The sequence below is a fragment of the Gastrolobium bilobum genome, unplaced genomic scaffold (assembly GCF_033153095.1).
Source record: "Gastrolobium bilobum isolate Gb01-03AN ecotype WA unplaced genomic scaffold, APGP_CSIRO_Gbil_v1 utg67640, whole genome shotgun sequence".
Classification (NCBI taxonomy): Eukaryota; Viridiplantae; Streptophyta; class Magnoliopsida; order Fabales; family Fabaceae; genus Gastrolobium; species Gastrolobium bilobum.
The window spans coordinates 169,476-181,254 of NW_026896989.1; the positions used below are offsets into that span (position 1 = coordinate 169,476).

Sequence of the window (11,779 nt, forward strand, 5' to 3'; positions counted from 1 at the left end):
GTGACCGAATTTTCATTAGTAAATTCTGGACTGAGTTGTCACGCTTAAGTAACACTCGGCTTCATTTTAGTACGGCAAATCATCCTGAAAGTGACGGGCAAACAGAGGTTACCAACAGAGGCTTGGAGCAATACCTCAGATGCTATACAATGGAAAATCCCAAGGAATGGGTTCGGTTTTTACCTTGGGCAGAATTTTCATATAATTCCTCTTTTCATTCTGCAATTGGCTTGTCCCCTTTCCAGGTTCTGTATGGGCGTCTGCCACCTCCCCTGCAACCGTACCAGGGGGAGTCTTCTCCAATTGAAGCTGTCGATGCCCTATTGACCAAGAGGGATCAGATTCTAAGACACCTACGCGAAACATTACACCGCACAAAACAACGGATGAAGCATCAAGCTGATAAAAAGAGGCGAGATGTTCAGTTCAAGGTTGGAGATGAAGTTTTGGTGAAGTTGCAACCTTACCGACAGCAGTCGCTGCGTAATCAGAGCTTCTCCAAGTTGCGACGACGCTACTATGGCCCCTTTCCGATTCTGGATCGTGTTGGCACGGTGGCTTACCGGTTGGAGTTGCCCGCTCATTCCCGCATACATCCAGTGTTTCATGTCTCGTTATTGAAGCCGTTTCATAAAAATCCAATTTTTCACCCAAGCCCTTTACCTACGATCGATTGGGGAAGCCACCCAATTGTTTCTCCGGTGGCTGTGCTCCGATCTTGCACCGTGGCTACGGGAAAGGATTCAGACATGCAGGTCTTGGTCCAATGGAGTGGATTGCCTTTGGAAGATGCTTCGTGGATTTCCCTTTCTGATTTCAAGCAAGCGTTCCCGACCTTCGATCTTGAGGGCAAGATCGATATTCTAAGGGAAGGGGGAAATGATACGAACATAGGTCAGACTATAGAAGAAGAGATGGAGACAAAGATGAATGAGGATCAAGCTGAGGGAGTGCAGAAATTTATACCCAGAAGAGGAAGTAGAATCAAGATCAAGTCAAACAAGTTGAAGGGTTACCTGGTACCCACACGTGGCTAGGAGAATTGAAATGGTGGAGACATAAGCTGGGCCGAAGGAATAAACGTGGCCCAGCATGGAAATGGCCTTGGAACGTGGCCTTGACGTGGCCCACCTTGAATTGTTGCTTTCTTTTATTTTCATTCGGTTATTTAGGGGCTGAGAATGCTCTAGAATTAGTTACGCATTTGTATAAGCAAATCTTCTCTTCTCTCTCCTTAACAAACTTCTGGAGTTGACGGCAGCCTCGAATTGCCGCCGGTGTTGTCGCCGGAGATATTATCTTTCCCCTTTCAGTAACTTTTAATACAGAATACTATAGATACTTGTAGTGTCTATCACATATATTCTTTATAAAGTTTTTTTTTTTACATAAATTCAATTCCCGCATCGAGATATTTTTTAACCATCTTCCAGTAAGCTCAAAAACTTTTACTATATTTGTTTTTTTTGTTTTGTCCTCTGACAAGAAGACACTGAAGCTGACACAACCTTTTCTTTTCCGAAAATCGTAGGTAGATTCTCAAAGCAAAAACAACAGTTTGCAATTGAATTGTCCATTACAAAACAGAAGAGAAGAGAAGAAAGAGAGAGATTAGGGGTGGTGGTGTTTGAAGAAGAATGGAAGTGGGGTTTGATGAGAAGGAGTATTTATCATGCTGTGGAAGCACGAGATTCGCAAAGGACATGGCTTTAGCATCTCCTTTCTCTTCCTTAGAACATGCCCTTTCTGTTGCCCGAGACATTTGGTTCAACAACGTTGATGTCAATGGTTGGCTTCAAGCCTTCTCTTCTCATCCTCAAATCGGTCAAACCCATTCTCCCTCTCATGCCTCTCAAACCAGTGCTCAGTTCAGTCATCAATCCCACATCTCTTTTTCTTTTGTATGTTGATATGAAACGTATGAGTTAATGCTAACGATTGTGTGTGTTTTTATCTTGTTGGGTGTTTGTTTATTTGTGTCTTCATTTGGAATTTGAATATAGTAATGGAATTTGGCAGTTCAGTGATTCCTCCAATTCTATTCTTGTTTTTACGATATGGGTTTCTTTGATATAATATAAATATTTTAGAGATATAATGAAATTAACTGTTTAAGCTTTTGGGAGAGTTGGTTCATGACACATGATCAGAGCCTCTTTTATCAAGTGGTCTATAATTAGAGATTCTTATTGTGCCATTCTTGTAATAAAAGAATAGTTAATTTCTGTAAGGTTGGTAGATCTATGTATTGTTCACGCTTCAAAGTCGAGTGCAAAAAAGAATTCTGCATGAGGAGATGTGTTATATAAAATATAAATATGTAAGATATATAATAAAAAATTCATGTATGGGTTGTTTTCTCCTTTTTATATTGGATGTGAAAAACCTTGAATGAGTATTAAGATTGTGTCTTCCATATTGGCGGTGTTTGCAACAAAATGGGTAAAATGTTTTATCCCCTATTCCATTGTTGGAGTTAATAACTTGCTAAGAAACTGTTTTTTGCAGGTGGAGTAAGGGAGAACAATCAACTGCTTTAGCAACTGCTACTGGTTCTAGCTTACAGGTTTGCTTGCTGCTGCCACTCAAAAACTACAAATACTTTAGTGCTGTTACTTGCGCTACGTAATATATGGAAACTTGATTGATCTCTGCTAGCAGAATACTTAAAGATAATTTGTGTAAGAGTATTGAATTGAAAAACACCTTCTTCCAGAGAGTTGTGAATTCTTACAAAATATTTCATATGCTTTCATTTTTGCATCCTATGTAGCCTGGACCTTTATCATGGTTTACTATTGGTTTTATTATTATTGTGGAGGAACCATTTGTCCATTGGCAAAATTGGGCTTGGGATGGGGCAGCAAACATGCAGTTGTAAGGGGACTTAATCTGCTATGTTAAGTATTCATAAATGGAATTTATTTATCTACATGTGGTCCATTTGACTTTTGTAGGAACTGTCTGAATGGAATGCTCGGTATAGGCAAAAGTTTGGATTTGTATTTCTCATATGTGCATCTGGAAGAAGTACTGATGAGATACTTGCTGAACTGAAGGTATGTTTGAATTTAAACCCTGGTGTTGGCAATATTTTTATCTACTTATTTTATTTCTATTGATTTCTATGTGGGTGAATTTCTGTTTAGCCATTTTATTAAGAATATACATTTGTTTCTTGTCGAAAGGTAAAAAAAATGGATTAATGAAAGTTGTGATTGTGAGTGTGATGGTATTTTCTTAACTTAACATTTCAAATGATAAAATGGGTGCTGTTTTGGGATTTGAAATACCCATAAGCAGTAACTTGAGGAACTTTTTGTGGTGATTTGACATTGTTTTGGTGGATAAATGACTAATGTGTTTTTCTTGAGAGACTACTTCATGATGTCACCGATTAATTCAAAGCATGGTTAAAAATGGATGAGATGCCAACCCAACCATTGCTGAAATTCAGCAAGTTTCTAAAAGTTTATTTCTCAAGAATATGCCTCAGACTACTGGTTTCTTTGGGTTTGGAAGATGAATATCTTGTTATCTAATTTTGAAGAAGGTTAGGGTGGGGAATATTCCATTCTTAGAGGCTTTTGATCTCCTTCATTGTCCTTCTTCTATGCATAACACGTTAAAAATTTCTACTCTATTTTTGAAAATTTCACTAGTGAATGAACCTGAGTGATAGAAAGAGGAAAATGTTGACATAAACACTGTTCATTTAAATTCAAATTAATTTGTTTTACACTGTGCAGAGACGTTATACAAATAGGCCGATTGTTGAGTTTGAGATCGCTGCTCAAGAGCAAATGAAAATTACAGAACTACGCCTTGCAAAGCTCTTTTCAAGTAGAGAAAACATTTCTTCTACAACTGATAAGTATTCCACTACTGTTGCTAAAAAGGCAGAAGGTACTTCCATATTTTTTGTTATGTATCTGTTTTGGAAGATAGCTTTGTATTCTAATCATATCAATGACAACCTTCTACTATTGAATTTGGTTAGCACAATGATTCCATCTGGTCATAATTTAACATGATGTCTTTGTAAATTAGAAATATAACATATCATCTTCCGTTTAGAATCAACCATCATTAACCGCAATTTTTTGTCTTGAAGTAGCTGGAACAATTATTGGTGTTTTTCATCCATTCACTCTGTATATTAAAAGTTGTGAGTTCTAAGATTCACGTGAATTAATGTTAAGTAATATGTTAGAATCATGTCACTATCATGTGACATTAAATTTATGAATGAAATAGAGGATAGAAACTGAGTAAATCCAATTATAGTGTGTAATTTAATCAATTAGAATATTTGAGGTTCCTTTTGTAAATGCGTCAATTTTATAGTGCGTAATTTAAATATTTAATCAATTAGAATTATAGAATACCAAGTGAACATTTTTTTTATCCTTGCCATCTCATTCTTCTATATAAAAAAAATTGAATTTTAGCACAAGGTAGATGGGTCTGTGTAATGGCTATACTTCAAGCCCATAAAACTTTTGCTCGATAAAACCACTCATGAGCTTCAACTTAATAGCTTAAGTTTTTGAAAAAGTTGGTGAATGACACAGAACAAAGGTGCACATTATCCCATGCACTATATAATTGCGGATAGTACTTTTGATAAACTAAACTGGAGTTACAGAATAGAATAATATTTACCTCTGAAATTCAGGATATAGAAACTCTGAAGTGAGCACTGAAAAGTTTTTTCTTCTGGGGCAGCATTGGGGGTGGGGGGGGGGGGGGGGGGGGGGGGGGGGGGTTAAAAAATTTATTTCTAAAGTAAAACCAAGAATGCTAAAGGTAGAATAAAAACCCAAGGAAACATATTTTAAGAAACCATTTTATCTCTGAAATCTGGATGAATTGCACCTCCTTTTTGTGCAAGCCTAGCTTTTTTTTGGATAAACCATAGGTATCCTCCACGAGAGGCAATCCTGTTTGAGTCAGGAACATCCACATCATGGTGAGGCAAACTCTCCCAAAGGGGATTCTTTACATTCACAAGGACTTGAATTCAAGACCTTGTTTAAGTGGAATCAAGGATGTATCACTTGACCCAACCCCTTTGGTTATGCAAGCATAGTTCATTTTATTCCATTTTAGCTCTTCTGAAGTAGTTCTTGTATCTGCAATGGTGGCAATGTGTTTGCTGAAATAGATTATTGATTATTGTAGATAGATTGTTAAACATAACCTTGACGATACTTAAGATTCAAATATTTGTCCTACTTCTGACTACAGAAATACATATTGTTCAAAACCTTTCCACTTTTTTGGTTTGGCAAAAATGCATTGTCTGGGATGAAGTATCTTAGACTGACCTCCATTGCTTATCATGTTATCAGCTCATGTCCTAGCTTAATATCTTCCCTTTCAAAGGAAATGGCTATAACTGTAAACAAAAAACTTACTAGTTATAACTTTCTAAGTTTAAAGAATTTCCTCCCTGTGAGTAGGAAGTTAGTGTTTTCAGCAGACCTAATAGGCCCATGTTGCAGTCTCTAGCCCAAAAAGTGAGGTCTAGGCATTTAGGGTTAATGTTATGTGATAAACAGTGAATCTATTTTTAAGTATAAGTCTTAGTAATTAGTGAAAATAAATAGGTCTTAGTGCTTTGCATTATAATGCACCATATCAATTTAAGACCAATTATTAAGAATATTATTGAGAGCCTCCTTTCTCTCTTCCTCCTTTTTCTAATTTCATTTGTCGAACACCAATGTTGGCTTCATGGGTTTCACCTCATCTACTTCCCTATTTTGCTTCAGTCTCACCTTTTTGGTCTACTTGCTTATGTTCTCGTAGACTAGGAAGTTGCCAAAAGAAAGAAAACGGAGGGAAGTAAAACAAGAGTGGGGAGGGGGAAAAGGTGCATAACAGTATGGATGGGGAAATTAAAAAGGAGGGAAAGGAGTGAGGGAGGGGCATCTGTCATCTGAATAATCTGTGGAAAGGGAGATTGGGGAACTCTACAAGATAGGTTGTTTCTTGTAGAGGGAGCTGGGTTTTTCAGAAGTTTTCCTTGTATTATTTCTTAAGTCTTTTCTCTGTTTTCCATCAGAGAGAAGTATTGTGGTTATTTTTCTGTATCTTGGAGTTTGGTAGTGGGGATTGGAACTTATTGTAAGGGGCTGTCTCCCCCATTTTGTTTTAACCCAATTTTCTGAAAGGTTATTTCATCGTATAATTTTGATTTGAGACCTGAATATATTATTTTCACATATTCATTGAAGACAATGATTCACGTTTTCAAGTTAGTCTGTAGTTGCTGTGTTTTAGTAGTGGTTTTCTTCAGTGTATATTTGTACGGCTTTATTATAGGCTCTGGCTATTTCACTTTTGTTGAGATATATAGTCCCACATTGGTTGTATGTGCAACTAATGTGGAGTTTATAAAGTCTTGGGCACTCCCACCCTTCGAGCTAGCTTTTGGGGTGGTGTATCCCAAGGTTCTTTACATGGTATCAGAGCCTCGCCGTCCTCCACTTTCTCTCGTGGAATTTCTTAGCACAGGTAGGCTGGGCCTGTTGCATTATCCACTCTTCAAGCCCAAAGGGCTCTCGTGTGAGGGGGCGTGTTGAGATATATAGTCCCACATTGGTTGTATGTGCAACTAATGTGGAGTTTATAAGGCCTTGGGCTCTCCCACCCTTTGAGCTAGCTTTTGGGGTGGTGTATCCCAAGGTTCTTTACAACTTTGAAGTCCATTAATAAAGATTTCGGTTATTATTTGATCATATGATATCTATTGCACTGTAGCTTTATTTTTTATTTTTGATCTGGGTTTTGAGGTTTGTTTTGATTCACAGTTACTTCTATTAATAGCAAAATGAAAATTTACATAAAGCAAGAAAACCATGTGTTGGTCACCAAAGATTCCTAGCAAATAATGCCGTCCCATGGTTTTCTAACAACCATGATTTCATTATGCAAATCAGACCATTTCGCTCCAACCAAATATACCAAAGAATGGCAAGCATAATACACTTTCATAAGAGTTAGTTTCTTTCCTAACTCCTGGCAAAACTTACAAACAATCAAAAGGAACTGTTCCAAACTCCGAGGATCACCAAGATTCACCAAGCACATGAAAATCCTACACCGGATGTAATTTGGCTTCTGGGTTACGAAAAATGAAATTTGCAGTTGTTTCATCATACAACAATATTCAATTCATGCCAAAGTCTTTCCACCTATTGCTCAGCCATCATATGATTGAATCTAGGCCATTTTCCTTGTACTTCCTTTCAATGGCATTTTGTTTTATCTTGTGGTGCACATTCTTCCTTAGTCCCTGATTTTCCACCATTTGAAGTGATCCCTAAACCCAACAAGACCTCAGCTATTTGATTTAGGGACAAATTTTTGGTGCTCCTGCAGCACTTAGGACTTAGTGCTACAATTACTAAAATTAGAAACAAATGACTTACCTAACTGCTTTTATTCGGGTCACTTTTTTATTTTTAATGTCTCAGGAGTCCAAGTATTTCTAATTTTAGTGGAGAAAAAATGGAACAAGATATTCTAAATACAAAGTATATTTCATTCATCCCTACTGTGAACTATTCTACATGTACTAAATGATTGAATATTGCTGTGACCCTATTATAGTCTGCTTTGTTAACTTACCACTTTCTGTATCAAACTATTCCTTGAGAAATTACAAAACATGTTTGGTGTGGTATTGGTTGCCAATAAATAGTCCTTTCTATTGTTTTTATAATGCATGTGTTATGAATGTTCAGTTCAAAGACTCCAACTTTTGCATCATTGATATTTCTATGTTTAAAGCTTTGACCTTTCCTGTGCCTATTCTGATTTTTAATTTTCCCATTACTAGAAGATCGGATAAGCATTATTGGGGGTCATGTGACTGCAGCTTCAGAGACTTCAACAGGAAAATCACCTAGAACCCGCCCACCCATTACCACTCACGTGTTGGATGTTTCTCAAGGTTCTCCAGCTGCTGGTATTGAGGTACTTTTGGAGGTGTGGCGAGGCACTCAGGCACGTCCAACATTCGGCGCGGCTGATGGTGGCAGTTGGTTGTTTATAGGGTCATCAGTGACAAATTCAGATGGTCGCAGTGGTCAACTTTTGAGCATAGTTGATGAGGTGAATCCAGGGATATACAGGATAAGTTTTAACACTGGGAGGTACAACCCAAGTGGTTTCTTTCCATATGTGTCTATTGTGTTTGAAATCAAGGAGTCACAGAAAAGGGAACATTTTCATGTGCCTCTGCTGCTTTCACCATTTTCGTTTAACACTTACCGCGGAAGCTAGTTTTGGGACAAAGGTGATGTTGGTGTTGATATTGAGTTACCGTGGAATGATTGTTCAATGAATGCAGTGGATATTTGCGGTTACCTACAATGAATATCTGAAAGTTTTTCATGAAGTGAACTAGTGTTTGTGCCTATAGAACATGAGAAAGATAATCTGGGTATCATTGGTGTTTGGTTGATGTATTTTATCAGTACTTTTGGTTTAATAATTGAGACTTGCAATATATCTGAGAAATGAAGTAAAAATACCTTTAACAAACAAAACAAAACAACATAGCGCATGCCATTTAACTATTTTGATGATTAATGCTGATATATGATGCACTGACACGGGACACGACACGACATGCCGACACGTTAATTCTAAAAAATGATATATTTCGACACGTTAGAACACATTTTGATATTAAATAATATTCTTAATATATATTAAAAATACAATATAATTTATATTTAATATATATAACAATTCATAATAAGTCATATAATCAATCAAATATTCAAATTTCATAGCATAAATATAAACAAAAATAATTTTTCGTATCTTGTTAATTTTTTATGTCAAATTTCATAACAGAAAAAAATTAAATTATAAATGATTTTTTTTATTTTTAGTTAATAAAATAAAATTAAGACTAAAAAAAAAATGTGTCCGAGCGTTGATCACGTTTCCGAAAAAGTTGATTGCGTGTCGGAAAAACATGTCGGAGCGTGTCGAAGAGTTGACCACGTATCCTAAAATATTGACCGTGTGTCGGAGCGTCTCCGTGTCAAACACGTGTCCGATACGCACAATTCAAAAAATATTGCGTGTTTCATAGATGCCGATCACTAAAATTTTATAATATAAACCTTTTGCGTTGTGCAATTTACTTGCAGTAGAGCTCAGATAATAAATGGGTAGGGATGGTTGATATTTTTTTTATGTATTTATTTATTTTTTTGTTTTGAGGTTCTTTAGAAAAAAATTTATAACCTAACTTAGTAGGTAACAAAAATATTTATTCCCTTGCAAACATCATAAGCTGTGACGGAAACTAGTGAGGGAAAATACTGGCGATAGAAGTTCTCTTGCAAGATTTAGGACAAAAAATTGTAACTGAAAATTCATAATTTTTTTCGTAAATTCTCTCGCAAGTTGCGAGAAAATATATTCTTTCTCAAATTCCCTTGCAAAATTCAAAAATAATATATAAATCAAATTTAAAAGGGACAAGGGCACAAATTGGTCGCCGCATCATGCGTATAAGAAAAAGTCATTAAATGTGTCGCCACATCCTTTGTTGCAGATATTGAGTGCATGTAGTGACAGTAGTGCCTATGTCAGCTAGTCATAGGAAAGATAAGACTCTGTTGATATTTAAGGTGTGTGTAATAATTGTTCAATAGTGAGAAGCGAAAAAAATGTCTGAAAGATTCCTGTTCCAACCACCTTCGTTGTCATCACTGTACAAATTAAATGAAAAGTGACACATGCTTCCGATGCTACCAAAAAGGACATTGGTCTTTGTAGTTGGGCTTTAACCACTTTATCAAATACGATTTTAATTTTGGACATTTTTATGTAAATTAATTAGATTACAAATGCACTTTGCGACATATCCCAATTTTTTTTTATCGAATACGATTTTATTATGGAAAAAACTACTCTTATGCAACATAGGAGTAGTTTATCTCCTATAGACTCATCGAAAACCGTGACATTCTTTTTTCTTTTTTTCTTCTTTTTTTTAGATAGTAGGTCTCACCACATGTGTCTCTATAACATAAGATAGCATCTCTCGTGTAACATGAGATTAGATGAACCTTTTATTATATATAATGTGCTCCTCAGTCCCCTCCTTACTTTTTATTTATTTATTCTTTCTTTAAATATTCAACTTCATTGTCAAATTTGGTAAAATAAATAAATAAAAAATCTGAATTTGAAAGCTTTTCCTGATGGACACCAACTTATAGAATTGCAAACATTTGGATAATAGAAACAAAGGCTCAGTTCTGTATAATAGGAACCCATGTTTTAAATATAATTGCTTATTTTTACATTTTTAACGTTTTTGGATTTTAAAATGTATTTTTTATTTTATAATATTCAAATACCTATATTATTATTATTATTCTTACTATTTAGGTATTTATCTCTATATTTTACGTTCATTTTGAGTTTTGTCTTTATAAATTATTTATTAACTATTTATGTGTAAAATTAATTTTTTTTCATAATTTATATTTATAATATATTAATTCTTGAGGGACTAAATATTAAATGGGTGTATTAAAAAATGATTGGATTATTATAAGTACTATAATTTATTGCTGAAAACTTGATTTACAATGGTTTGTTGGAATACTAATGGTTTATGAATTTGGTGCAGTTGGATCTTGTCTGGGATATTCTCTTCTGCATCCTTAGCATGTGCCATTTGTTTTCAACAGTCGTTAGCTTGTATATTGAGGTAACAATCTACAAAGCATATGTTATTGTGTGTTTGCGTTATGATGCATACCAAAGTAAACATGTTTTCTTTTATGTTTTCAATCTCTATCGTATTAATATTTTATTTTAAACATTTAACTTACTGTTTTATAATAATGTATTTGCAGATGAGCTTAAAAGGATGAGGGTGTACCACTCCCAGATTCAGGAGCAATTGCATGCTGCGACAAAGCAGCTAACTCAGCAAGCGAACTTTATGAAGCAGCAAGCTGACATTATGAAACAAATGCAGGAACAACTCCGACTTTTAAAGCAGGAAAAGGAAGCCAACTGCAACAAGGCGAAGGGATCGGCGTCGGATCATGATGACCCTGATGATGATGATGACTTTGCTAGGACTTTAGAGGCATACTAGTTGTTTGTATGTTTTACTTTGTTTAGGACTTCAGAGACATATCAGATATTTTTTGTATGTTTTATTTTGTTTAGAACTTTAGAGACATTTTAGTTGTAGATTTGATGGTTGTTGTTGTTCACTTTTGTTGATATACTATTTAATTTTAGTTTAATTGTTTATCCAGTATTTTTTTGGATTTCTGTTGCTCAATTTATGTATTTATGTTCATTTGGAATCCTTGTTGTTTACAGGAAAATTAACAAAAGTTTAATACATTTTTTAATTTTTTTTATTTTAATTCCAGAATTTGTGGCGGAAATTTTCAAAATTCCCTTGCAAAATTCGTAGCCTGTTGTGAGGGAAAATCAAAATGTTCCCTCGCAAATTCCGTCGCAGACCGTTTTTGCAAGGGAATTTTGCTGTTTTGCAACATAATTTTTCCCTCGCTGATTGAGAATTTTCTAGTAGTGATATAATCAAATTATGATCCTTAGACATATCATGAGGATGATATATGGAATGAGATGATCCATTGATGGATATTAGATTTAAAGCCTTGAGATGACTAAGAATAACATAAAATATGTACAAATGTCAATTAGGTGATGCCATGGAATTGGATAGGGATTTGATACCCCATTATGCAGC

At 35.3% G+C, this 11,779-nt stretch overlaps 1 protein-coding gene across 3 annotated transcripts; it reads left to right on the top strand.

The window, feature by feature from the left end:
- Positions 1-1,259: 1,259 nt before the first annotated feature.
- LOC133303251 (uric acid degradation bifunctional protein TTL) lies at positions 1,260-8,521 on the top strand. Of its 3 annotated transcripts, none has more exons than XM_061503130.1 (6): positions 1,260-1,432; positions 1,532-1,867; positions 2,509-2,566; positions 2,958-3,059; positions 3,750-3,906; positions 7,850-8,521. In XM_061503130.1, the coding sequence occupies exons 2-6, from the start codon at positions 1,638-1,640 to the stop codon at positions 8,293-8,295; spliced, it is 993 nt and encodes a 330-aa protein (XP_061359114.1). In that variant the 5' UTR covers positions 1,260-1,432; positions 1,532-1,637; the 3' UTR covers positions 8,296-8,521. The 3 variants fall into 3 exon arrangements, with proteins under 3 accessions (XP_061359114.1, XP_061359117.1, XP_061359116.1); XM_061503133.1 differs by having other exon boundaries at positions 7,853-8,521; XM_061503132.1 differs by lacking the exon at positions 1,260-1,432 and having other exon boundaries at positions 1,507-1,867.
- The last annotated feature ends 3,258 nt before the right edge of the window (positions 8,522-11,779 follow it).

Bases quoted from the DNA above. Each gene is read 5' to 3' on its own strand.
- LOC133303251 (XM_061503130.1), top strand. From the start codon at position 1,638: ATGGAAGTGGGGTTTGATGAGAAGGAGTATTTATCATGCTGTGGAAGC. The intron at 1,868-2,508 runs GTTCAGTCATCA...TGTTTTTTGCAG, and splicing joins GCCTCTCAAACCAGTGCTCA to GTGGAGTAAGGGAGAACAAT. The intron at 2,567-2,957 runs GTTTGCTTGCTG...TGACTTTTGTAG, and splicing joins CTACTGGTTCTAGCTTACAG to GAACTGTCTGAATGGAATGC.